Source organism: Falco biarmicus, chromosome 2 (genome assembly GCF_023638135.1).
Source record: "Falco biarmicus isolate bFalBia1 chromosome 2, bFalBia1.pri, whole genome shotgun sequence".
Classification (NCBI taxonomy): domain Eukaryota; kingdom Metazoa; phylum Chordata; class Aves; order Falconiformes; family Falconidae; genus Falco; species Falco biarmicus.
In genome coordinates, this window is record NC_079289.1 from 69,576,615 (window position 1) to 69,600,895 (window position 24,281).

General features: G+C 44.2%; 1 protein-coding gene across 2 annotated transcripts in view; it reads right to left on the reverse strand.

The window, feature by feature from the left end:
* The window catches only part of NPAS2 (neuronal PAS domain protein 2), a 106,408-nt gene that overhangs the window by 43,471 nt on the left and 38,656 nt on the right, over positions 1–24,281 (reverse strand). For both annotated transcript variants that reach the window (XM_056329242.1, XM_056329243.1), the window contains exons 2-4: positions 11,407–11,460; positions 6,259–6,407; positions 2,978–3,069 (exon numbers count right to left, since the gene is read on the reverse strand). In XM_056329242.1, the coding sequence (XP_056185217.1) occupies positions 2,978–3,069; positions 6,259–6,407; positions 11,407–11,438 (273 nt within the window). In that variant the 5' untranslated portion in view covers positions 11,439–11,460. The remainder of the gene's footprint in view (positions 1–2,977; positions 3,070–6,258; positions 6,408–11,406; positions 11,461–24,281) is intronic.

Here is a 24,281-nt window from a genome sequence, read left to right on the forward strand (position 1 = left end):
CAAAATGACTAAGACTGGATCCCTTGGAAGTTATTAAAATGAACATTTGAGCTCTGTGTAAATATCAAAGGACGATGAAAGGATGCAGTCCTATCTCAAAATGGTACTTCTCTGCAAAACCCATAAATCTCAGTTTGTATTAATGTAATGTTGTATATTACTGGGCTTTCGTGTAAGTAAAAGCAATGCAAATGATCAAATAATCCTTAGCCTGACTTTCAGTTGAGTGATTTATTTTAAAGTGCGTGGTATTGGATTACTTATTCCAAGAGAAATTCACCCTTCTGCAAAGTTTCTTCCTCACTTCAGTCCCACCTTGCAGCAAGCCCCTTCACTCCTAAGACTGAAAGCGAATGTCAGCCTTACCCCCGTCCTCCCCACAGGAGCAATTTCACCTTCAAAATTAATTTCTTCTTTAGTCTGAGCTGCAAGGTTGTGAGCTAAATGTTGTTCAAAGTTAATCTAGGTAGATATCCAGAATTAAAGCAAACCAATCTGAGCAGACCTCCTGCCCCCCCCCCCAAAAAAAAAAATTAAAAAATTAAGACTCAATACTTGGTGCTCAGAGACTACATTAAAACCTTCCTGTTGCAATTAAGGAGTCACTGGTGGAGCTCCCCGTGCTTTCAAGTGGAGCAGGTCTGGATCCTTCCTGTCTGTGCATCGGGGTTCCGGGGTCAGTGTAGCCTGCAGTATGTGAGCAATATGGGCACTGCAAGCATGACTGAGTCAGAGCAGATTCAGCTATACTCTCTGGCAGCGATACCTGTTCAGCAGACAGGTGTACTGCAAACGGCCTGATCAGGGTGCCACGGTATTACAAAACCTCACTGCAAACCCAGGCATGCCTCCAAGGCAGACTAGCAGTTGATTCTGTGAGCTGCAGCACATCCTTCCCCCCTGCTGACTTCAATAAGGGAAAGAATTCTGAGAATACTGGAAAATGCTAATTGTTGGGTTTTTTTTTAAAAAAAAGAAAACACAAAGCCTTGAATAAAGACACAAACATATGCTCCTTTTTCCAGAGAATGCTGAGCACCCACAACTATTTAAGTCAATGGGAATCTGCTGGTGCTACAGTCCTTTGAAAAGCAGGTCAATAACTTATACCCCAGTAGAAAAGCGTGTGTTTAACATCTCTGAAAACCCTCCAGCTGCTATAGTTAGTTTGATTTTGTTAATCTAAGTGCAGAGAATAGTTTTTCTTTAGTGTAGTACATTCAAGCTGTTTTCTAAAAAAGCATGATAGCTGTTAACCTGTAGAAGAGAGCAGTGGTTTTACAAGGCAGCTGTACTGTGCCTATTATTATGGTGAAGACTGTTGGGTTTTTCTTAAATCAAGTCCTTATTTCATATCCAATGCAAACTATACAAAGAATTTTGTGGTAAAATCAAGTTAATGTATGCATACGTAATTCTGTTTTTATTTACTCCCAACTGGTCCCTCCAACACTGAGAGACCATATCCCTTTTCAAAGATTTCACTAGCAGTCCTAGATGGACAAACAGAGCCTAATCCCTACTCTTATGTAATTTGATGACAGCTTTTTCAATGGGGTAAGAAAAGGCCATTTTCAGGAAAGCTGATGTATTACTGCAGCCAATTATGCTCTGATTCTTTTGAATCAATGCTTGAAAAAAAACCTTCCCATCTTGTAATAACAGGATGGGAAAAACTTCAGGCAGTCTTGCCCAAATGTTAATAAAATAAGATTAGTAGTAAGGCAAAAAAGCAGAGAATGATGAACAACTGGCTCAACAGGAGATCCCAATACCCAATGTTGTCTTGAAGGGCATGGAAAATTAGAGTAGCAAGAAGGTGATTTATAAGCTGGGAAACTAAAATCAATTGTTTAAGATTGTGTGGCATACAAGGAGAATCAACAAAGGCCCAGCCAGTCAAGACAATTGCCAATTTATTGCTATCTGAGGGAAATATTTCAGTGCAGGCTGAAGGAGTTACATATGTAGAGTTCCTGTGCACTGAGGTAGGAATGGGCGGCCGTCAGTGCAGTGGGAGCAAAGCCTCACTTAACACTGGGCCAGGGGAGTCTCATCACAACAAACTGCAACAGCCAAGGGACTGCCACCCCCTGGGCGCCAGCAACGTGCCCCAGCTTTGTGCCACTCCTTGGTGGGTCAAGCTGCTTCCCAGTATCCCTCCCTGCCTGCTGCCAGAGCCTGAATTGTGCCCCACAGTCACATCATTTGTGGGAGGAGGAGGACACTGCGGGGCCATGCAACCTCCATGTGTTTAGTACGGGAGAAGATCCTTGCTAAAGAAGGTTCTAGTTGTTACTGAGAGAGAAAAATACATTTTAGCAGCTCATTTGCATTTCATCTCAAACCTATATAAACGACATTGAGTCACCTCCCTTTAAATCCCAGCTAGCATTAAAAGCATCTATGGTATAATTTAAAGGTGATTTAAAAACTATCATTGCAAAATAACCCTGCTCCCTGTTGGAATAAGAAGTGTTTGATAAGGCCTTGAAAATCATTAGAATGGAAGTATTAACTGTATCAAACCAAGAGGAGCTGTCAGGTTTTATCTGCTCGTACAGCACCTAGCACTAGAGGGACGTGGCACCGTTGCCTTTTAGGTGATAGTCTTGCATAAATATTAGGTAATAATAATGCCTTCCAAGAACAGGAGAAAAACTGCCACGTGCCCTTTTCCTCACCTCTGTTTGTAAAAATAAAATGCAACCTGTGATTTGAATCTCTCCCCTGGATTGCATTTCTTGGGAGTCCCTGTGCAGCTTTGCGGGCTGTGGCAGCATACAGTGCAACAGCATCGTCCAGAGTGAAAAGCAACATGTGGGGACTCTGTCTCAGTGACCAGCTCTGCCTGATGGTCAGCTACAGCAGTACTTGAAACCTCCCCTTTTGGAACTGCAGATAACATTTTATTGTAGATGCATGAGCATTTCCATGACTGCTAGACAAAATTAGAAAGGTATATATGCATGCTCACCTCCAACATCAACTGGGTGAATTCTTCATTGCTGAGAAATGAAGGCTTCCAGTCCTGCTGAATTTCAGAGATCTCCGTCTGTGCTGAGACTTCTAAACAAACAGAACATTTCAGGTTTTTAAATTCAAAGAAACTTTTTTCCTGCAAGACTATATATGAGTTGCTACAAAAAGAGAGAAATCGCCTTTATATTCAAAAATTGCATTTTTTAAGCATGGGGTTTGCATACAGAGACAGTAATCACTATCTGAACTGGGCCCAATCCTGAAATGTTTTCCTCATTTTTAACTCGGCTCAACTTGAACTGACTTCAGGGGCAGCCTGTATCCACATAGCGATCGGCCTCAAGCAGCATTACTGGGGTATGGATGAAAAGATAAAACCACTTTGCATTAAATGAATATCAAGGCAAGGCTTAGTATGTGTCAAATAGATATTTACAATTTACAGCTTCAAAATTAGGCTTCCAGAGAGCTAGGGTTCAGCCTACAGCTTCTGTGCCCAACAGGGAGCAGCAAGAGAACTCCTTCAGAGGAGCCCCGAGGGGCTGTGACCCCAAAGAGCAGAGCTATTGCTCTATTCTCCAAAACACGAGTGAGACCTGAGCATTTGCAGCAGCCTTACACTGGTGCTGCGGCCCTTGCTCTCTCCCGTGCCTGCTGCCAGCCCCCTGTTGCAGGGCAGCCCAGGGAAAGGGAACGGAGCACCAGCATCTCACCCCGAAACTTGTCTGGAGGAGAGGGTCAGTCTCTGAAACACCTGCAGCAGCCTGGGGATGCTCACTCCCCAAGGGCTTTCCGTGGAGGGGTGCAGGCACACTGGTGTAACAAGTCACAGCTTCACACTGCAACTGGGGACTGTGCTGGGGACAGCTGGATGTGCATCCCGGTGAGCCGTTTCCTTGGAAAAACAGCCACTCACATCAGCTCTACCTGAGTCAGACAGGGTTACGGGAGGCTGATCTTATAATTCAGAGAGACTTCAGCTGGTTTTGTTTGCTGCTCGCTCCACTGGTCTGAGTGCTCCCTCATTCAGCTCTAGTAGTGAGGGGATGCTGAGTGCAGCCTGTCTTCTCCTCTTGGCACTGCCTGCTAATTAATCCTATTGATTAACACTTCCAGAGCATGTAATACCCAACACTCCCTATTCAGAGCACACAGGCAAACTGGCCAGAGAAATGCAAAAGGCTAAATGATATTAAAGACAGTAAATTTTTACCAGTGCCTGTACATATTGTTGCCTAGAAAGAAATCAAAGCCTCCATTCAGGCTTTATTAATGGAGATGCAGCCCTGTGCTTCTACCAGCTCGTTCAACTCACTTTCTGCACTGCTGGGGGCTGTCAGTGATAGCACGGCGACTCTCCACAGCCCCCATGGTCTTACACAAAACCAGATAAGGAAAAAGAGAGATCAGCCTGTTAGATTTTTATTATATAGTTTCAGAATATAGGATACTTCCAGCAGATGCATAGCTTGGAAAAGCTTGTGTACACAAACCAGCAACAGTTAGAAGAATTATTTGAGATTTGGGAGATTCTGTGCTTTATAAAGAATGAGGCAGTTTATGAAGAAAAAAGTCTGAAAAATGACCTCCTCCTCCGTTACGACTAAAATCTTGGTTTAGCCTACTAAATGAAAAGGAAACACGATTGAATGAACCAGATCCAAAGTACGCTGAAGATAATCAACATTTTTAAACACTGATGCTTTGTATTATATTGTGGGACAACTAATCTAGTTTAAAAATAGATAACATTTGCTTTTTTTAGCAAGTGCACTAGAACCAGTCACAGTTTGACCCAATTGCTGTGGAAGGATTTGTGACTGTTGGCTTTCTTTTACTGAGTTGTTCTTCCAGAAATGAAGCTTTTCGGAGTAAATTATTTGGGCTATCGGCTACACTTATCTACACTTATTCAAATCTCATGTGATTGTTCTTTGCTTGGCTTTATAATTGAGCATATTCACGTCCTCCTTTACTCTGCCTTGGGCAGCTAAAAAAAAAAAAAAGAGATATGTTATTACTGTCATTTTTTAATAGGTATACACAATTATTAAACTTTGAGGTGTCCTGGTCTTGCCCTCCTGTATGAAATCATCTTGTCTGTGGCAGAAATTCATTTAAAGGAGAAACTGCGCTCTAACAACAGAACCACTGTAATTATTTCGTCTATAAGTTTGACATTTGTGACTCTGTCATGTTGGGAGTCATGATATGAGAGTTTTTATGGTCTTTTCTGTTTCACCTAGAGCTCTCCAGGGAGTGTGGGCAGGAGGTACGGGATGAGCAAAGGCGAGCCGAGTGATGTGGTACATCAGCTCAGAAGACCCATTTCTGCTTTGTAGGACCAGGGGCATTCCCCATGGTTATCCACTGAAGCCTCTTCCTCACAGGGGCAGAGCAGAAGAGCCCCATTTTAAATTAGTGCCCTGATTTTTAAGGGGTTTATAAGGGAGAAGCATTTCAATTGTCTGCTGCTGACGGATGTCTGTGCATCAGGGAGCCCACAGGGCTCTGACAGAGCCCACTGACTAGAAACTAGACTGACCAGACTAGATCAGCAGGGTCAGAAATCTCCTCTGCCCTCTGTAAGGATACATTTCTAAGGGATTTAACTGTCACTTCTGTGTGCATTTTAAAAAATAAACTCCCAGCTTTCCGAAGCTGAACTTTACTATTGCAACTGCATGCTGTGCAAATGTGACGTAGCTTCTGCTTGTGCGAACTGGGTGATGCACGTCAGCTATCTGTGGATGCAATTTGCTGAAGCTGACTTCAAGAACTGGGGCCTTTTCTGGTCTGAGTTTTCGGCTCACCGTGGAAAATTGAGTCCTACACAGTCCACTGTGTAGCAGGGGGGCTGAACAGATTGCTTCTCTGCATTTTTCTGCAGAGGAGCTGGAGCAAATGCTTTGTTCTTCTGCTCAGAATATTGCAGATTTCAAGGAAGAAAGTCTTCCCTCTGGCCCCAAATCTCTCTTGTTCAAATCATCTCTCTTCTTCATGTGTGCTGCAGGGCACTGCTGCCCTCCTTCCCTCGGTTCCTGCCTTCTGCCCCCTTCTCTAGTAGGTTGAGAGACAAACCTCAACTAAAGAGCAGCTGCGGAGACGGATTTGGGCAGCACAGTGCCTGTAAATGATCTTTTTTGATGAGACAGAAAAAAAAATAGCTTATGTTGGCACTTTTAGGCCCCTTGAGCCATTCTGATGATCACTGAAGGAAACAGGATATTGTAGTAACCATCTGGCAAATGTATGAAGAGCTGCAGTAAATCTTACCATTGTGTTTCTGCAGAAAGCCAATGACTTTTTCCAGCACAGTAGTTTTGTCCATTTTGCGAGTGTTGCCTGGAAGCATGGAGCTGAGCTCTTTGATGAGAACATTGAACTGATCGCGCCTCTTCTTCTCCGACTTGTTACGCGAAGCCCTGTAGATAAGAGGGGAAAAGAAAGATGAGCAGACCAAGAGGAAAAAACCATCATGTACCTGCTATTTCCAATGTATACACATAGAAATTAGCTTGCTGTGTGCCTCAGCATGTGAAGATTGACACTGTCAGTAAAATCATTCACAAACAAGAAGTAACAATAACTGTAAAATCATCCATAAGGAAGAGTGGGAACTAGTAAAACTATGGGTCATACCCACTTGTGCAGTCCCAACAGGACAGAGGGACCCCAGTCCTGCAGCTCGGCCATTGCGCTGGGGCTGGGTCCACCTGGAGGGACCTGCCCACTTTGGTCACAGGTCCTCTGGCTACCTTCAGGCTGGCTTAGAGAGAAGAATTGGGCTGTTGTCTTCCAGTCATTAAGATCAGGGACCTGAGCAGAGGTTGCTGCAGCTCCAGTCTAGTTCACATCCCACCTGGTTTAGTCTCCTTTCCAAGGTGACAAGGGCAAGCAGGAGGGAGGGCATCATCACGCCTCATCCCAGCATGAACTGGGGCTGTAGCTGGGATATGTTCCCAGACCTGGGGGCTCAGAAATGCTGGCAGGGGGCTCCTGCTTGCCCTTAATCTCTGTGTGCCACTGGGCAAATTGCTTAAGGTCACAATGCCCCAACTCTTTAGATGTAAAATGGAGACTCTGCAGCTTTCTTTGCCAACCTTCTCTGTTCAGCTTGCAGACTCCTCAGAGACAGCCTGCTTCTACTACTGTGTTTGAAGTGCTTATAGGAAGAAAGGACCCGATTTCATTTCAGGTGTTTTGGTACCACCATAATACTGTCATTAAGGCTGTTTATAATCTTCTCGGCTTGTGCACTTTGATTTTTTAAATTATATGTCAACCTATACATGAGCAAGTGTTTTCTGAATCGTTCCCATGAATATGACAATCATTCTACTTGGAGGCTATCACCTGGACTTCAGTAACCATGTGAAAATAGAAAGAAATATAACCCAGAAGATTTGTTTGCTCTTCTGAAAGGTCCTCAAGCAGACAAGATTTGCCTTGTTAATTACAGAAAGATCTAAAAATCTGGGTACATGTAAACAAGAAAGAAAAGCCAAGAGGTCGGTTCTCACTCTGTGTTTCTCGGTCCCAGCTAACGCTGCTGTTCCTCATATGCAGCTCTGGATGCACACTGCTGAAAATCAGAGCAGAGTTTAGCCCAGCATCTACGTCCCCTCCAAGGACCGGGACGGTGGTAAATATTTTCAGCTGAGAAATCAGTGCAGAGGCTTCTGGATGTTACTACTGACAGAGGGGTAATTTTTGTTTGTCTTGCTCTCAACCCTGAACACACTTGGAGACACACTGGATAGAAGCCAACACTTGATTATTTTACAGCTTTGAACATAAGAGATCGGGTGGATACTGCCTGACTGATTTCAGCCTGTTCTTATTACAGTGCAAAAGGCTGTCAGAACAAGACGTGAAAAGCTCCAGCCTTATCCTATTGCCGTACAGTTCGAGGGGACATTAAGAACATCAATGTTTTACTTCCTCATAATTCAATCCTCAGTTCATTTCAACCTTAAAGGGTCTCAACTTCCCTGAAAATAAAATAAAACATCAACCATCTATAGGGAAAGTGTTGCTTTTCCCAACATAAAGATGCCTTGACAGATATATAAAGTATCTATTTTTAACACTTGATATTTTATTCAGAAAGGAAATATAAAAACTGCTGTAATGAAAATAACTCTACCAAGATCTGAATCGATGAACACAGTAACATCTCAAAAAGGAAAAAAAAGAGAAAGAAACCTTCATAATTAGGTCATCTAAACTGTCCCTGCACAGTTGTAAATGCTTTATTCAGTCCAGTTGTAAATGTCTTAAATCATGTAGTTTTCATCACTTCCCTTGAAAGATTATTTCCTAGCCTTGTTTACTTCATTGCTAGGGCATATACTTTACAGTAAGCCAAAACAGTCTCTGTCTTAATTCCATACCATTCATCGCAGTTCTCCTCTTGCCTCACTACTCAAAAAAAAAGAAAAAAAAAAAAAAAAAAAGCAGCATATCTAAGGGGAAGAAGGAGACACAGTATGAATAAAATCTGGATTTTTAGTGAATACAGCTAAAGGCAATGCAGGACAGCCTGGATTCAGAATGATCAAAATCACCATTTTAACACATGTTATAAACAGCCATTTTTATACTCTTACGTATTTGCTGCTTGTTGTCTTAAAGAGAGACTGATACTTGTTGACTAGTAGCCATTACATCTTGATGATTTTCAATGAGATGTGATTTTACACTAAATTTCATACTTCTTTTTGCTGTCCAGTGGGATATGTTATATATGCATCAAAGCAAGTAACCATACTGCATATCTTCATTCAGATTTTTAAATTTACTTTTTATTGGAGTGGAAAATGGCAAGCAGCAGTCCTCATTTATTAGCGCTTTGCCGTGTTTCACTTCAAGCTGGTTTTAGCTGGAATTTGGAATTCAGCTGAATTGCAAAATAATAATTTTTAAATAATTTACTATTAAAGCAAACTAGAAGAAAAGCAGATAGAGAAAAAAGTGCACAAAGTAAGCTTTTTGTTTAAAATTAATAAATCTACAAAACAAAATAAACCCCATCCAACATCAAAGAATTGAAAATGAAATCATGGTTCTGGTCTCCAGAAGATCAGAACACCTCAAGGAGGTCTTTGATGTTCCCAAGTGTGGTGCTGTCATATCCACATTTCAGTCCTTGGGTCTTCAGAGTGAAGTAGTGCCTTGGGGAGTCGCATGATGCAGAGTGGGGCTCAAAATAACCAGCATCCTGAAGGAAGAGCTATACATTGTGGCCAAATACTGAACACTTGGCACATGGGTGGGAGTGCAGGTGCCTGTCCTTGGGAGAGGATGGAACCTCTTCTCATGTCTGTGTAATACAACCTGTATGTGCCTAATAAATCACAGTAGACAGTGAACGGTCTGCGTGTGTGTCTCTAACCTGAGAAATCCAGGTCCTGGCTTGGGTCCATTCCCAAAGAGTTAAATTCAGAGATTTCTACTCTCACCTACTTTTAACACAGAAATGAAAGAAGAGGACAATTTTTTTGGCTTTTTCATCTGTTCTTGTGTTTCTCAGGACTGAGGGACCTAGTCCTTACACCGAACAGAAGAAAACAAAGAAAGAGTTTCACCTGTGGAATGGGACAGATGAAAAGTCCTCAGTTTTGAGGACACAACAACAAAAATGTTCAGCCAATGGCTTCTCCTAAGTTTGACTCTCTTTAAAGCTTTGGAAGAAAACCTATAGCTTTTACATGAATCTGAACGGCTTTAGTATAATGTGGTAACTTTAGACCTTCATGAAGCCTCTCATGACTCCAAACTTGATTTCAAATTTAGATTTATTTATAAAAAGCAAAATGTAGTTAAATTACAATTTAATGAAGCAATTTCCTTTTTTCATTTTCAAAGTTATCATTTTTTTATGCACCTTGATAGAGGCCTGCCCCAGGGTATGACAGAAATTCCTTCCAGGAACAAACAGCATGCAAGTCATACCAGATGGTGATGACAATCGCTGATAGGGAGGATACGTGGTATCCTATTTTTTTCCTATATGCATTCATTTAATGTGTGGGGGGTTTTTTGAAAATAAAAAAAAGAATTAGCACACAAATAATCAGGCCTCGAGCATGCGAAGCAGCAATGCAAGGTGGGCTCCCTTCCCTGCTCCCCCTTCCCTGCCCCCAGGGCTCCGGGGCAGTGTGGCACCTGTCGCTGTGCTACACCCTCTCTGAAATGCCACCTCCTTGTGATGGGTGGGCAGCGGGAGGCATCCCCTCCCCGCACCCACCTGCGTGGTTGACAGAGAGCTGGGCAGAGCCATACCCCGCATGGGCCCTGCCCTGGGCACGAAGCCCCCTGTGAAGAGCAGCAGCCGCCATGGCGCCGGGGGCTGGCGGACCCCTGGCCTCAGCAGATCCCCCCTCGCAGGGCTGAGGGGAGGCAGTCGCCAGCATGTTGCTCCCGGTAGCGAAGGCAGGCCTTCTGCAGCCTGAGCACGCACACATTAAGAGGAGGGAGCAAAGAAGAACAGTTGAGCTCGGCTGCAGCCTGTGCTGACCTATATTGGTGAGAAAAAGCTGCAGGGAGGAAAGAAGCGGAGAAGGAATCAAAAGAGATGAAACTGGATCAACTAGTTGTGCCTGGACTGGAAATACTCTCATTAGAGGAAACCAAGGGGAAAAATGTGGACAACCCACAGCTCCCTCTAAAGCAATTAAACTGCAGGCTGCGGTATTGATAACGCGTCCAGAAGAAAAAAACCTCAAATGCTTCCAAACAGTTTTTCTGCAGATGCCAGTCAGATCTGGCAGTTATTAAGAGTTTTATTGCCACAGGTCGCCTGCCTTGAAACACACCCTTTCCCTCCCCACAAAGCATTCACAACAGTTTCCCACCAACCGGGACTTGGTGGTGGAGTGCAGAATGTATGTGAATAAAGGTTTGCGCCACTTTAAGGCTGACACAGCACTTCTCATGGTCTTTCTCTGCTCTGAAGGTAACTTCTAGGAGTTTTCATTACTGTGAGATAGGCATTACTGAATAAATGACCATCACAATAGGGAAAAACCCTCACTTTTGTAATTTTTTTTCTTTTGCAAAATGTATTTTGTAAAAAAACCTCACATTTTTATACACTTGAGAAGCTCAGATGATGTATTATAGCAGCAGGAGTACGTTGTTGGTTCTTCAGTTCTCGTGTTCTGCAGTAATGTGAAGAAAACAATCAATGCCTTGGCTTTTTTTATATTTTCCACAGGGAACATTGCTACATTATTTCCTTCTTACAGGGCAGCCAAGAATAGGAATCTGTGAGATGGCAGTTTTTCAAGTTGTGTTTGGCTGTATTTTACTCCCTCTCTCTTTGATTAATTGATTATGGATAAAACAGCTTCTGCAGCAACAAACAGTATCAAGCTCATCGCAAGTTAAATGGAGAGTTATGAAAGAAAAAGTGCTCACCTCTTTGCCCTGTCTTTCTCATCTTCATCCATTAGATTGTCTAAGCAGTTTTTTCTGTTGAAGGAATGCAAGAATCATTATGAATTGTCATTTCGTTAGCTCAACTTGCAGGTTAATCTCAGAGTCGCTCTATTTCATTTTAATAACAGAGTGATGATATCCAGGTCAGATAAATGTGTCAGCAGTGCTTTATGCCACAGTCCTTGATTTTAGGGAACATGCACTGTGGATAATGTTATTCCTGAGTGTCATGCTAGCCTTAGGGGCTCCAGCCAGTGATCAGGGTTCCCAGGCACAACACGATGCACCAGTACAGTACAAAAAAAGCCACTTCTAGGGGAATTTTTTTCCTGTGGAGGATACTCTCTGCAAACTTGCAGGCTGGATGAACCCTGGGATCTGCCCAAGCTGAAAAGGCATTTTCAGCACCTCCGTGTTCCCCCCAAGACCATCCCCAGTGCAAGAGTCGGCATCACTGATGCCTCTGACTTCTCAGGTGGAGCTTCCTACTGGCAGGCTCTTCATCCTCCGCTGTGGGCCCTGACCCGAAGGCAAAAGAGACAGTAGTAACTCTACCGAACTACATCCCAAATTCAAAGCGTCCTCATAAATCCCACCGCTGAAGCCACACTGTGAAAAAGCCCTCTCATAGCCCAGACAGTGCCTGCCTGGCGGTGCCGGCACCGAGCACCAAGACTGCACCATCCCCATCACTCTTTTTGCTGATCTTCACCAAAACATTGTGACCTGTCATCAGGTTTGTAGGCCAACTTCTCTGGCTGTTTGAGCTGTAAGGAGAAAGTACTCTGAGCACAAGATATTTTCATAAAGCCACAAAGTAAAAGGGGATAAATTAAATTTGTGTAGGCAAGGCGAAGGGAAAAATACAAGAGCAGCCCGGCTGAAGGCTGAGATCCTCCGAACCACGTGTCACCAGCTCACTGCCCACCCTCCTTCACTTCATAGCCTTATGTGAGAGCGATGCTTGAGCTGTAACTGCTTCAGCCTGAGGAGGAAGGCCTGCCGCCTCTCACAGCACCTCATGCCCATGTCAGGCACAAAAGCCGCACGCTGCTGCATCCCACACAAATATTTGTCAAACTGGCAGCACAATGCCACTGCAAACACTGGATATTGTCAAAGCATCCTTTTCAAAGTCGTGGTGTAATGACAGGCAATGATAACTCATTTTCAAAAATCACTGCTTCTCATTTAATGAGTCCTCAACAAGTAAGGCATGAATAAAATTGGAAGTGGGAAGGAGGGAAATGAATTGCTAGGCATTATTTAAGCCCATGGTATTTTCCACATATGAGTCACACGGAAATTTGCCTGTTTAAAGAGCAATTTAGGAAAAAACAAGAGTAAAAACTTACTGATAGTAAGAAAGTGGATAAATTCCCTCCTTCTGCTATTAGTTCTCTTACAGCAATATTCCACCTGCTCATTACTCAACAGTTAGCTAAGAATATGAAACTACCCTGTAATTTTTTATCAAATACAAGAGTAATGAGGAATTAAAGCCACGGGTCACCGATTGGAGGGTAAAGCTACTACTCCATGGCATTCAGCTTGTTGATGGAGGAGCATTAATAAGAAATACGATGGCTGAGGGACTGGCTTTTTTAGTCATAACTGGCAAACTTAAGTTGCTGAATTCTATTACACAAAATAACATAATGCCATGTAGGTTTTAGATGTTTTTTTCAGATATTTATTTGGCCTTGCAAAACAGTCAAGTCAGCCATATCACAATCCTTATTTTCAACTAGGAAAATTTATAGACCCCGTTAAATTTTGTTTACCAGTGTTTTACAAATACTTTAGGTAGTTATTTATCCAGTCCCAGAATCAGACTGCTAGCCCAACAAGTGTGTTTTCAAATAAATCAGGCTAAAATGTAGTGACAAAATTGAGTGGGTTTTGTTGTTACTTGCTCACTTATTGCCGCCAAAATGTTCACCTACGTTATTCAAGAATAAAGAAGGCATCAGTAATATGGCAAAGGTTAGCATGTAGGATTTTGCTGTCTTTCTTTGCTAGACCTTTGTTCTGTTGCAGGCACCCTTGTTGAATCTAGGCTATGACAAGCAAAATGGGGCAGTGTCAGCAGAAGTCACATTGTCTGAATCCCTGGAGGTCTTCCTCTGCTGCACCAAGGTCTCCTCTGGTTGTAACAGATTCCCAGTAGAAAGCAGGAATATGGGAATGAGAGCTCTGGGTGGCTCTGAGGAAGGATGGGAGTGGATGGGGTAGTCAGCATCAGTGCTGCTCAGCTCCAGCTGTTCTGGGGAGGCACAACGTAGCTGATGAAAAGGGGCTTCCTACAACTGTACACTCTAAACCATGAAGGAATTACACCGCTAGGAAGCCTCTACCCTTATGAGAGAGCAACAGGTCTAACTGGTCTGTTCTGCCAAAGATTTGGCTAGATCTGTAAAGCAATTCGTGGCCGGCATCCAGTAAACAAGGTTTCTCACTGACTGACATGAAATTCTGGACCTGCTGTGCTGTTGCTAGTGTTAGACAATATCTAATTGTCATTTTGCTTCTGTTTTCTCACACAGCAAACTCTCCAGAGCATCGTAAGCATTGCTAAGAGCGTTTGCCAGTACATATGTAACATACAAAATTAAAACTGTTCTCAATAAAACAGATATGGCAGAGTATACAACTGCTGCAAACCAGCACTGCCATCCCTCTCCTGAGCCACAGCAGATGCTGGCTTACACCTGCAGGAGAAACCCATGGCATGGAGCTTAGGTAGGTGCTTAGTGTAACTTGTTTGGTTTACATTATCCCCTCAGTCCCTCAGCTGGGAGGGTCCCAACTAGCAAACTGGAAATCTGCTCTCTCGTCCCCATCAGTGCCTGGTTTAGGAGGCAATTCTGGCTTGTTGCAATGACAGAGGCAGGCAGTAAATGCCATGGCTCTGTGCTGCAGTTCCCTTGCAAAGAGGTGACACAAAAAAACAAGTGGCGTGAGGATTTCTCAAAATTTGAAGGATCCTTTCCTGCTAACAAAGAGAATTTGCAAACCTAGGAGTAACAACACCACATGATGTGACTCTTGCGATGGCGTATTCAACAGTGATGGATATGCTTGGAGCTTCATTAATATCATTATCAACAACAAGTGAAGACACTACCCCTCAAAAAGATAGGAACCACCTGGAATAAGGAGGAGTAAGCTCACATACTCCCATCAGGGTGGGACAGACACACAGAAAGACGCATACCCACAAGCAGGGAAAAGTGGCATTTTGGAACCAAAAGACTGTCTAAAACTGTTAACCATGTACCCTTGGCTGAGATGGAGAATTATAGCACGAACGTCCCTGCCACATTCATTCATACAATGACTAGTTTCTTGGGAAAGAAGCAATTCAGGCAGAGTGCCAGCTCGCTCCATAGACTTTCCAGAAGAAAGGTTGCACATGTTTATTTTGATACAATCCATTCCCAGTGGACACAGAGCTTGCACTATAGAATTAATCTGGCACTGATCACCTTACCCTGCACTAGAAACATGTCTTTTAGTGAGTTAAACTACTACTTTTCTGTGTGGGTGAGGTTGGTTTCTCTCCTTCCTACCCTACTACTCATAAGGATATGCTATAAAATGACTGACACGCAAATGTAAGTAATCAGCTGTTGATTTTCCACTAAGTTGCCATGTGACCAGCTAATCTCAGTTCCTACAAATCAGCCTGACATTTAACAAGAATTTTTAATCAAACTCATTTAACTCAGATGAATTAAATCAGAGACGTAAATGTCTTTTAGAGGTCCTGGGATGTGCCTTGGGAAGCTTGGTGAGAAATCACAGTGTTTGCTCCTCTGGCCCTATGTTTGGCAGCTGTGGGGGAAGGCCAGGCTTTTCATCCCCTTCCATCTCTGGCATGGTGGGGTGTCTGCATCCACCACCCTATAGGCCTGCTTGGGGCATTCAGCCACTTGTCCTGTCCAGGGCATGCTTGGCCCTGGGGAGAGGGGTGCTGCCCACCATACCCTGGTGTTGCTTCCCACTGGCTACAAATATACCTGAGCCCTGCCTTGGACCTCACCCTCAGACCATTTAGGATGCTGGTACAATACCACCATCATAAGTAAAGGTGATGATATTGCACTTGGAGAACAATCCTCTCACAGACGGTGGATGAGCAAGGGCTGTATGGAAAATCAGATGCTGGGAAGAAACATCTTGAACTGGCAGACCCTCCCCAACAACCGTTATCTTTGTGAAGAAGGAAGAAAAAGAGCAACAGGGTGGAGGGTAGACACGCTCCTGTACCTTCCAGACACATTGCTCAGCATCCAGTGCCCATCTCTGCTGAGTGTGCTTCTACAAGATACTGAGCGGTACCTCAACAGGGAGTAGTTACTCTCTGGATCCCTCTTTGAAGGGGATGAAAGAGGCTGTTAGCAAAGAGCTTGGTGTTATAAAGGAGGCATGCAGGTATGTCCAGTGGTTCAGAATTTAAAAGTCAGATCCACCCATGCATGACATCCCATGCATAGTGAGTAGGATCCAAGCCATAGGAAGAACGCACCGAAGGGGAGTACAGGCTTTGAGCACGAGCCAGAGGGACAGTTTCTGGTCACCCACTAGCACAGGGGACAGTGTAGCTGGGTCATTGCGCTGGCACCGCTGCCATGTCTCCTGCCCAGGTATGATGGGCAACGTCTGATGGGCACTGTGGTAGGACGGTGGCATTGTCCCATGGGTGCTCCACAGCATGGGTTAGATGGACACTTGCCCACACTGGGAACCACCACTGTGGCTTGGCACTAGCAGCTCTACCCCCTTCTCAGCTAAGGCAGAGCTCTGAAATGAAGTAAACCACACTAACAAATAAAGTATTTCCCTTCCAAGCCTTGCTGGGGGACAAAGGTTAGCAAATGGGAAGTGGCAGGAAAGGTCACAGGGTGACGGGCAAGAAGTGACTATGACCATTTTAAATGCCTTATTCCATGTTTCTCTGATGTGGATGAAGCACTCAGCTATCCCACCATGAGGGGTATGACGTGAACACACAGAAGAAGGATTTGTATAAACACAAATCAGAATAAACAGATCTACAGACACATCAAACTGGACTGCAGCCCTCCATCCTTATTCTTCAGGTGTAAACCCATGAACTGTTACAAGAACATGCTGGAGTCCATAACAAAATACAGCACAATCCCATCCACAGCAATCAAAACAGATTTATCAAAATGTAAACAGAGTAGCCTTAAGAAAAAGACAGTAAAAAATCACTTTCCTGGTGATATACGTTGTTATTTGTGAAGTGACAGTGACTTTTCAGTGGCAGAATGGCAGCCTGTGGTTACCATGGGTCATGTAATGCTGTGATTGTTATGGGAATTACTGTTTTTACAAGTAAAGGGAAAATCCAGTAGTGTGGTAAGTGTCCAGCTTTAGAGTTGTGACTGGTTTTGCCTGACAGTGTGCAGCTTAGTCTTCCTGCATTCAGTAGATGACTACATTTTGTTTACACTAGAGAAAAGGTTGTTCAGAGATTTCCAAAAACGAAAAGAAGAAAGCTTGAGAAAATATTGGACTTCATGAACCCGACAGGTTTCTCCATGTTTCATACATATGTGTACAACGAATCTTTAGATGGTAATGGGCTTAAAGCAAAACAGACATTAAAAAGTGATCTGAATGTGGACAATGAAAATGATGGAATTTGACGTAAATTAATGCCCCCCTCTTCTGAACTGGGCATGGCAGGGAGATGCTCACAGGTAATGCAGCTGAGTATTATGAGATTTTGATGAAGACAAGTAAAGTCTCAGAGCATATTTTGGCTTTATTCTTTATAGTACTCTCATTTAATGGGAAGAGGTGTTCTTTTTTGCATGTCAGAAACCTTGCATCTCTTGCTGTGTGGTATTAGCTTCCCTCCTTTACCCTAGTGCCGGCTGAATTTTAGTGTGTGCAGCCTGCGAACCCTCTATAGATGTGGCAGAAGTTGCATCAGTTTAAGTCAGGAGTGAGATGGCTGACATCAGCAGGGCTGTGCTGGAGCGCGGCCAAGGTAAATGAGAGGCGTCCTTTATCTCCAGCTTGTGAGCAGCGCGTAAAGTTTGTGTGGCGCTTGGGATATCTGATGAAGATCGGCACATACGTGCTCATTATCTTCCTTATTATTATTATTATTATTTTTGTTATTGTTATAGAATGACTAAAGCCATTCAGACTTCAGTGAACAGGCTGAGTGAATCCCTGGGTTCAACCACTGCTCTGCTCTCCCCTCGCACGGCTGGAAACAGAAAGGCAAACAAATTAAACTAACATTAATCAGCAAAGACTGCCATCTGTATAACTCGGAGCACTTCTCCGCGTGCCTGTCCCCTTCCAGCAATGCTAAACAGGATTAGCCTTCCGTGGGCGGATGGGGAAAGTAGGTCAGTTCGGTAACATCACTGCGTGCGATGAATGGAGGAGGATGTGACTGCAGTGGTCTGCTGGCAGCCCTCTCGCCTTCTGTATATGCACGGAGACGAAGCACCTGGGCTTGTCATGGGGTGCACGAGGCGGCTCAGGTCTCTGCATCCCTGCATGACGACACCTGCCACTTACAGAAGCAGGGGTTTTGCAAAGCCTGGCTGGTGCGTTGCAATTAATGGGTGCATTGCAACAAGGAAACTGAGGCACGGGGCAGCTAAAGGCTTCTTTATTACTAGTTTGTGCACAGCCAAACATTTGTCAAAGTTTATGCATTAGCAAAGCGGCAAGGGATGGTAAATTACCCGTTGGAGGCATTACCCTTCTGTATTGACTTTACTGGGTGTATAGGGATGGTGGCTGGAAAGCCAAAGCTCACCTAATATTGACACTTGGAGGGCACGTCAAGGGCAAAAAGAAGAGTTTCTGCTGCTACATCAGTAGCAAAAGGTTGAACGAGGGAAGTGTGGGACTGCTGCAGTATTGGGGTGGGTGGGGAGGTGAATTGGTCACAGCAAACACAGGTAAGGCTGAGGTACCACCGCTGCCTTTGCTGCAGCCTTCACCAGCAAGGTCCCCCAGGTCTCTGTGTTGGAGGCAGGGTCAGGGAGGAGTATAAGGACCAGCAGCGGGTGAGGGTCAGCTCAGGGAACTTGAGGGAGCTTGGGGGTAGTTGACTCATACAAGTTGATGGGGCCCGACCACCTGCCCCCATGGGGGCTGGGAGAGTTGGTGATGTCCTTGCTAGGCTGATCATCTTTGAGAGGCTGTGGAGATGGGGGAGGTCCCTGATGGCTGGAGAAGGGCAGATGCTGGCCTTCAAAAAAGCCCATAAGTGTGATCCAGAGAGCAACAGGCCAGCCAGCCTCACTTCGGTCCCTGGGAAATCAATGGAGCGAGTCCTCTTGGAGGACACCCCTGGGCACATGAAGGGGAAGGTGATCAGAAACAGTCAGCATAGATTTACCCTGAGTAACCTGACTGCCTGCTATGATGAAATGACAGGGTCTGTGGATGTGGAGAGAGCAGTGGACATCATTCACGTCAGCTTCATGCTCAAAGGCAGGGCTGTCGTGATGGGGGAGACACAGAGAGGCTGGAGGAAAGGGCTGACGGGAACCTCATGAAATTCAGTGGGGACAGCTGCCAATTCCTACATCTGGGAATTAAGAGCCCTGGGCTCTGATATAGGCTGGAGATGGACTGGCCAGAGAGCAGCTCTGCAGGAAAGGCCCTGGGAGCCCTGGCAGGCAGTAGGCAACGTGCTGTGCATGGGCCAGCGGTGCGCCTTGGTGACGAGGCTGGGCACCAGCACCCTGGGCTGCAAGGACAGGACCATAGCCTGATCAAGGGAAGGGATTGTACCCCTTGACACAGCACTTGTTAGACCACATCTAGGGTAGTGTGTCCAGTTTTGGGGCCCCCAGCACAGAAAGGGGCCCCCACACACTGGAAGGGGCTCAAGCAGAGAGCTCACAACGTGGTGGGGGCTGAAGCTCTTGCCTCATGAGGAGGGGCTGGGGTAGCTGGGTTTGTTCAGTCTGGACAAGAGGTGGCTTTGGGGACACCTGGTAGTCCCCCCATTGTCTAAAAGGGGTCGATGAGGAGCCAGAGCCGTACTCCTCATAGTGATGCAGGATGGGAGAGTGAGAAATAATGGGCATAAATTGAAAGTAGAGAGGAGAAACTTTTTTCTCCATGAGGACAGACAGTGGAGCAGGCTGTTCAGAAAGGCTGGTGCCATCCCCATCCTTGGAGGCTGTCAAGATGTGACTGAGTAAAGCCCTGAGCAGCCTGGTCTGACCTCAGAGCTGGCCCTGCTTTGAGCAGGTTGGACTGGAGACTTCCTGAGGTCACTTCCAGCATGTGACTGTCCTGTGATTCTGCATCTACTAGGCTGGCTACCACCAGGAACATCCTAAGCATATCAGCTGCACTGAATTAGTTCCTGTATTATATATGTTCCTGGAATCTATTTTATTATACTTTTGCTCTTCTCTGCTACAAACAGCTTGTGTGCTGTCTCCCCTACGCTGACATCCCTCCTGCTTTATAAACCTGCCATCTAGGAGAAAAGAATGCAAGATACAGATCTTAAAGTTGTATGTCTGTATGTCAGGTGTCTGTCATGTCACTTTTAGATGTTAATTTTTAAAAAATACTCACTTTATGATAGAATTAGCAAAAAAAGATGAAGAAAAATGCCTCTCATGAGAATGGCCCTTGACTGTAAAACCTGCTATTCTCTCTACTTCTCATGTTCTTAATCTGTTTTAGGTCTTTATAAAACTTTAATCCTTATAGCATCAGAAGTTCCAAATGTAGAAAGACTTTAACACGTGCTTAACTCTATACTGCTACACGAAGTCACTTATGTATGTGTATCTTTGCAAAATCCAGGCCTAAATATGGAGGTAGAGCAGCACAGATTATTTTGTAACTATTAGCTCTGAAATCTTCCCTTGAAAATGGTCTCAGTTATAAAGTATTTTCAGTTGTAAGAATCTGTTAAAGTTTATTTGCTTCTGCAAATATTCAAATAAGTAGAATAACATAACAACTGACGTATGATCTCATGGTCAAATGCTCAGCCAGTGCAGGCAAACTGACAGAATGTGCAAGTATAACACTATACAGATTTATTTGTCCAAGACTCTAGCATTGTTGTTTTGTTTGGCATGGACTACCTGGAAAACACCAACACAAAGCAGAAAATCGGTCTTTTTCAATGGGACTGTTGTCAAAGTCACTCTCTTCTTTTTTCTGGCAGCAATAGTCTTGACAAGATCCTTTTAATCCTTTTCATCCAATTAAACAGGCTACAGTGACACTGGAGCAAAAAGCAAGATGGCCAGAAGCTGACATAGGTTGGTCTCATTCCCCCCACTCGTTTGTTTGTTTCTTTCTTAACCATTTATGGATGGCTTTTGAAGAGTCAAATGACTCTTCTTTTAAAAACTCTGGGCCTTGGAGTAATTTGCTAACAGCAGAAAAATCTGCTCCAGAAAGGAATTCTGCTTTTTTGACAGTGCTGTTGATTAATTGCCATGATTTACACTACTGGCGGTGGCGTTGTCTCCGTACATAAGATGCTGAAATGCGAGGCCACTCATTTCTGTGGAGATTTCAGCAGGAAAGCAGAAGCTAAACATGAAACCAAATTTCCTTCTAGTTTTAGGCACCTAACCTGGTGTGGCAGCACCCTTTACATTGAGCAGGACCTGGAGTGAAGAACTGGCCTCTCTCAGTGTCCTTGCCTTCTCCCCGCCTGGCTGGGACCTTGGTTGCTGCTTCAACCAACAAGAACTGGTGGGCTCAGCTCCAAGGAGTGGGCTGGGATTTGAGCCAGACAGTGAGCGCTCTCCTTAGCCTTCCTCATCCTCATGGGCATCCCCGTGTGGTGACACCCATGGGGACTCAGCTGCTCTGCCACTGATGAAGGTCAGAGGTGGGAGGTGGGGAGATGAGACCACCCCTGCAGAGAGCCTGCAAGAAGCAACAGCTTCCCTGCCTTGTGCAAGAGGCAAAGCTGTGGCCTAAATCTGCTGCTGCACAGGGTGGGGTAGAGGGAGGGGGGAATCCTTATACAATATAAAGAAATACAGATATCAACACCAATAATCCCATCACTTTTGTGTTAACAGCTTGATAACATATCTGCTTGTAACTCACACACTGCACTAAATTTTCTGTTCTATAGTAACTATCATATCCCTGTCAGCAGAACTAAATATTTAATCATCTGGGGAGATGAATCATGAAAAGCTGGTTTTGGGGAGATATTTTTAAATGGACATTTTGTTGTCATTTAATTTTGAGAACTTGCTGTCTCCCTCTTCTCAGGAGGAACCCTGCACGCCTGTGACCATACACACTATTGCTCTATAGGTTTGCTGTCTCCCCTGCAGGTGAACCATGTGACCTGTGGGTTTTAAAGTTGTTTCTGACAAGACCAAGGTAGGAGGGTCCTGTCCACTCAGGGTTTGGCTGGGCACCCCTAAGCCTAAAGACACAGGGAGGCCAGAGACACACAACCTGCCTGGTTGCATGGCCCTCTGTGGATGAATGCTCTTCAGCTGCGGTCCCCAGTTTTCTGTCTGAGCCCATAAACCCGCCAAGAGTTTAGACACAGCATCAGACCAAGGTTGCACCTGTATTTTGCATTGCCTCAAGTGTTTACACCCTTGAGTCCCTCCTCTCTCAGGCTGAGCCACACTCCAGCTGTGGTGCCGGCAAGTCCTCACTGATGTGTGAAGTGCTGCTGTTCATGCTACCAGTGGTTCCCATTTTTACAATGATAAAGTTTCTCCAGCATGATGTAAAATTCAAATCAGGTTTTACACAATGAATCTCTAAGGAAAAAGGATAATTATTAAAGAGCTTCATTAGTGCTTTGCAATCTTAATTATGATAATTATATTTTTGTAGCTAATATAACTGAACTCCTGCTTTTCAATCCCATTAATGAGCATTTTTAATCCTTCTCCTACTGGGCCAACAAAATCATAATGTTGAACTTTATATTTACACAAGGCACTATTTTTAATAAAAATGATGCACTGTTTACTTAGCATTTTCATCCCCTTTTATCTGAAATTTGAAGGTGCACCTTACCCCAAGGTGCAAGAAATAAAGAGGAGCAAAGATGAATTCAGCATCTTGGCCTCAGTTTCCCTTCCTGGCAACAACAGGGCACATTCCCTGCAGCAGGATGGCAGCTGTCCCTTGGAAGCACAGATTTAAATCCCTTTCCCTGACCAGACCAAGGGCTGAGCTTCACCCACCTCTGGGTCACCATATCCATTTCAACAAGACCATGCGCACCATGGGAATAGGCAGTGGATGCCACGCACTGCATGAAACAGACACTTGCTAGGTGGAGATGGTCAAGTGGCTGCACAGGACTGCTCTGCCATACCAGAGCAGTCCCATGGGAGACTGGGGGACCAAGGGGTCACAGGAGCCCTGCTGTGGTGGCCAATAGTAATTGATGGTCAGGGCCAGGAGAAAAGGTGGCAGCTGGGGGAAAAGGTCAGAAGAAATCTCAATAAAAAAGAAATACCATTCATCTGGTGTGTGAGCAGGAAAATGCACCTCCCCAGCCAGCTACTGGAAATCTTGGAAAGTGCCAGCAAGTGACACCAGTATAAACGGTCTTTTCTGAGTACAGTTTATAATCCCTGATAAAGTAGAATTCGCTGCTGTGTCCTACATTATAAACCACCCACCACCACCCAGATGGACTAGTGGAATTTTTTCATGAATCTGTTTGCAGCCAAATATTTTACAGTTACTAACAGAGAGAGAGAGAGTAAAAGATCAAAGAGGGAAGAGCATACAAATTCAGATATCTCAATAAAGAAATTTAAACAATAAAGCATATATTGAATATTATCTGCCCATTAATCTCTGGAGTAAATTCAGAAAACTAATTAAAAGCTTCTACACAGATAAATGATAAGCTTCTTTATTCAATGAGCTCAACATATGAACAAACAGAAGTTTGTGTTGATATCATCGTTATTAGCAATTGCATTAAAGCAAATGATTTTTGCTGTGCTACTGGGAAAACAGTGATTTGAAAAACAAAATGCTAAGAGATGAAAAATTCAAACCTTTACTGTACTGAGTGTGCCACATTTCCTGTTCTTTTTTTTTATTTCAGGTAACAATAACTTTTATGGGTCAGCATGACAGAAAAATAAGACATGAAGAAGAAAAAACAAACTCAGTGCCTGTACAGAAGCAGGAAAAATCTCTGCATAATCATCTTCCAGTTGAAGACCAGCTTTAACAGGCGATATCACCTCCACGCATGGGAAATTCTCTAATTCATCAGTTCTTACTGAGCCGTGTGTCCCTTCTTCTGCTATTGGCTTCAACATTCACAGGGGATTTTGTCTGAATTTTATAGGGAGGTTTTTGCCTCCTCAACCGTAATTGATGGATGTTCTATTTTTGTGGTGTAACACCGCTGTCTTGCGTGACGTGGCGTGGCGATGCTGCATGGGGAGCTTGCAAGGCAGCCAGCCTTGCTCTCCCTCAGTGCTCCAGGAATAGCCTGGGTCCCAGGCATCCCTTTAGACAGGTGTGACCTGAAAAGGGGGATCCTGAAGAACACTTAGGATAACAAATTTTGCAACCTAAGCTGTGTGCTCAATTTCAATGCAGAGCCCGAAATAAATAATTTCAATATGTAGTCAGTCCGTCCTGAATCTGAATATTGAAACTGATCTGGCTCCAGAATTGAGATAACCTCCCAGGGACCCTACACAAGGAAGTAACTTGAAAAAGTTGATTTTTTTATCTACAGTACATTCCAGTGACCTGGGACTGATTAGCATAAAAATAGCTTTAAACTGATGAAATAGGGGAATGAGAGAGAACTGTAACTGCTTTTGTTTATATGTTTTTATTCA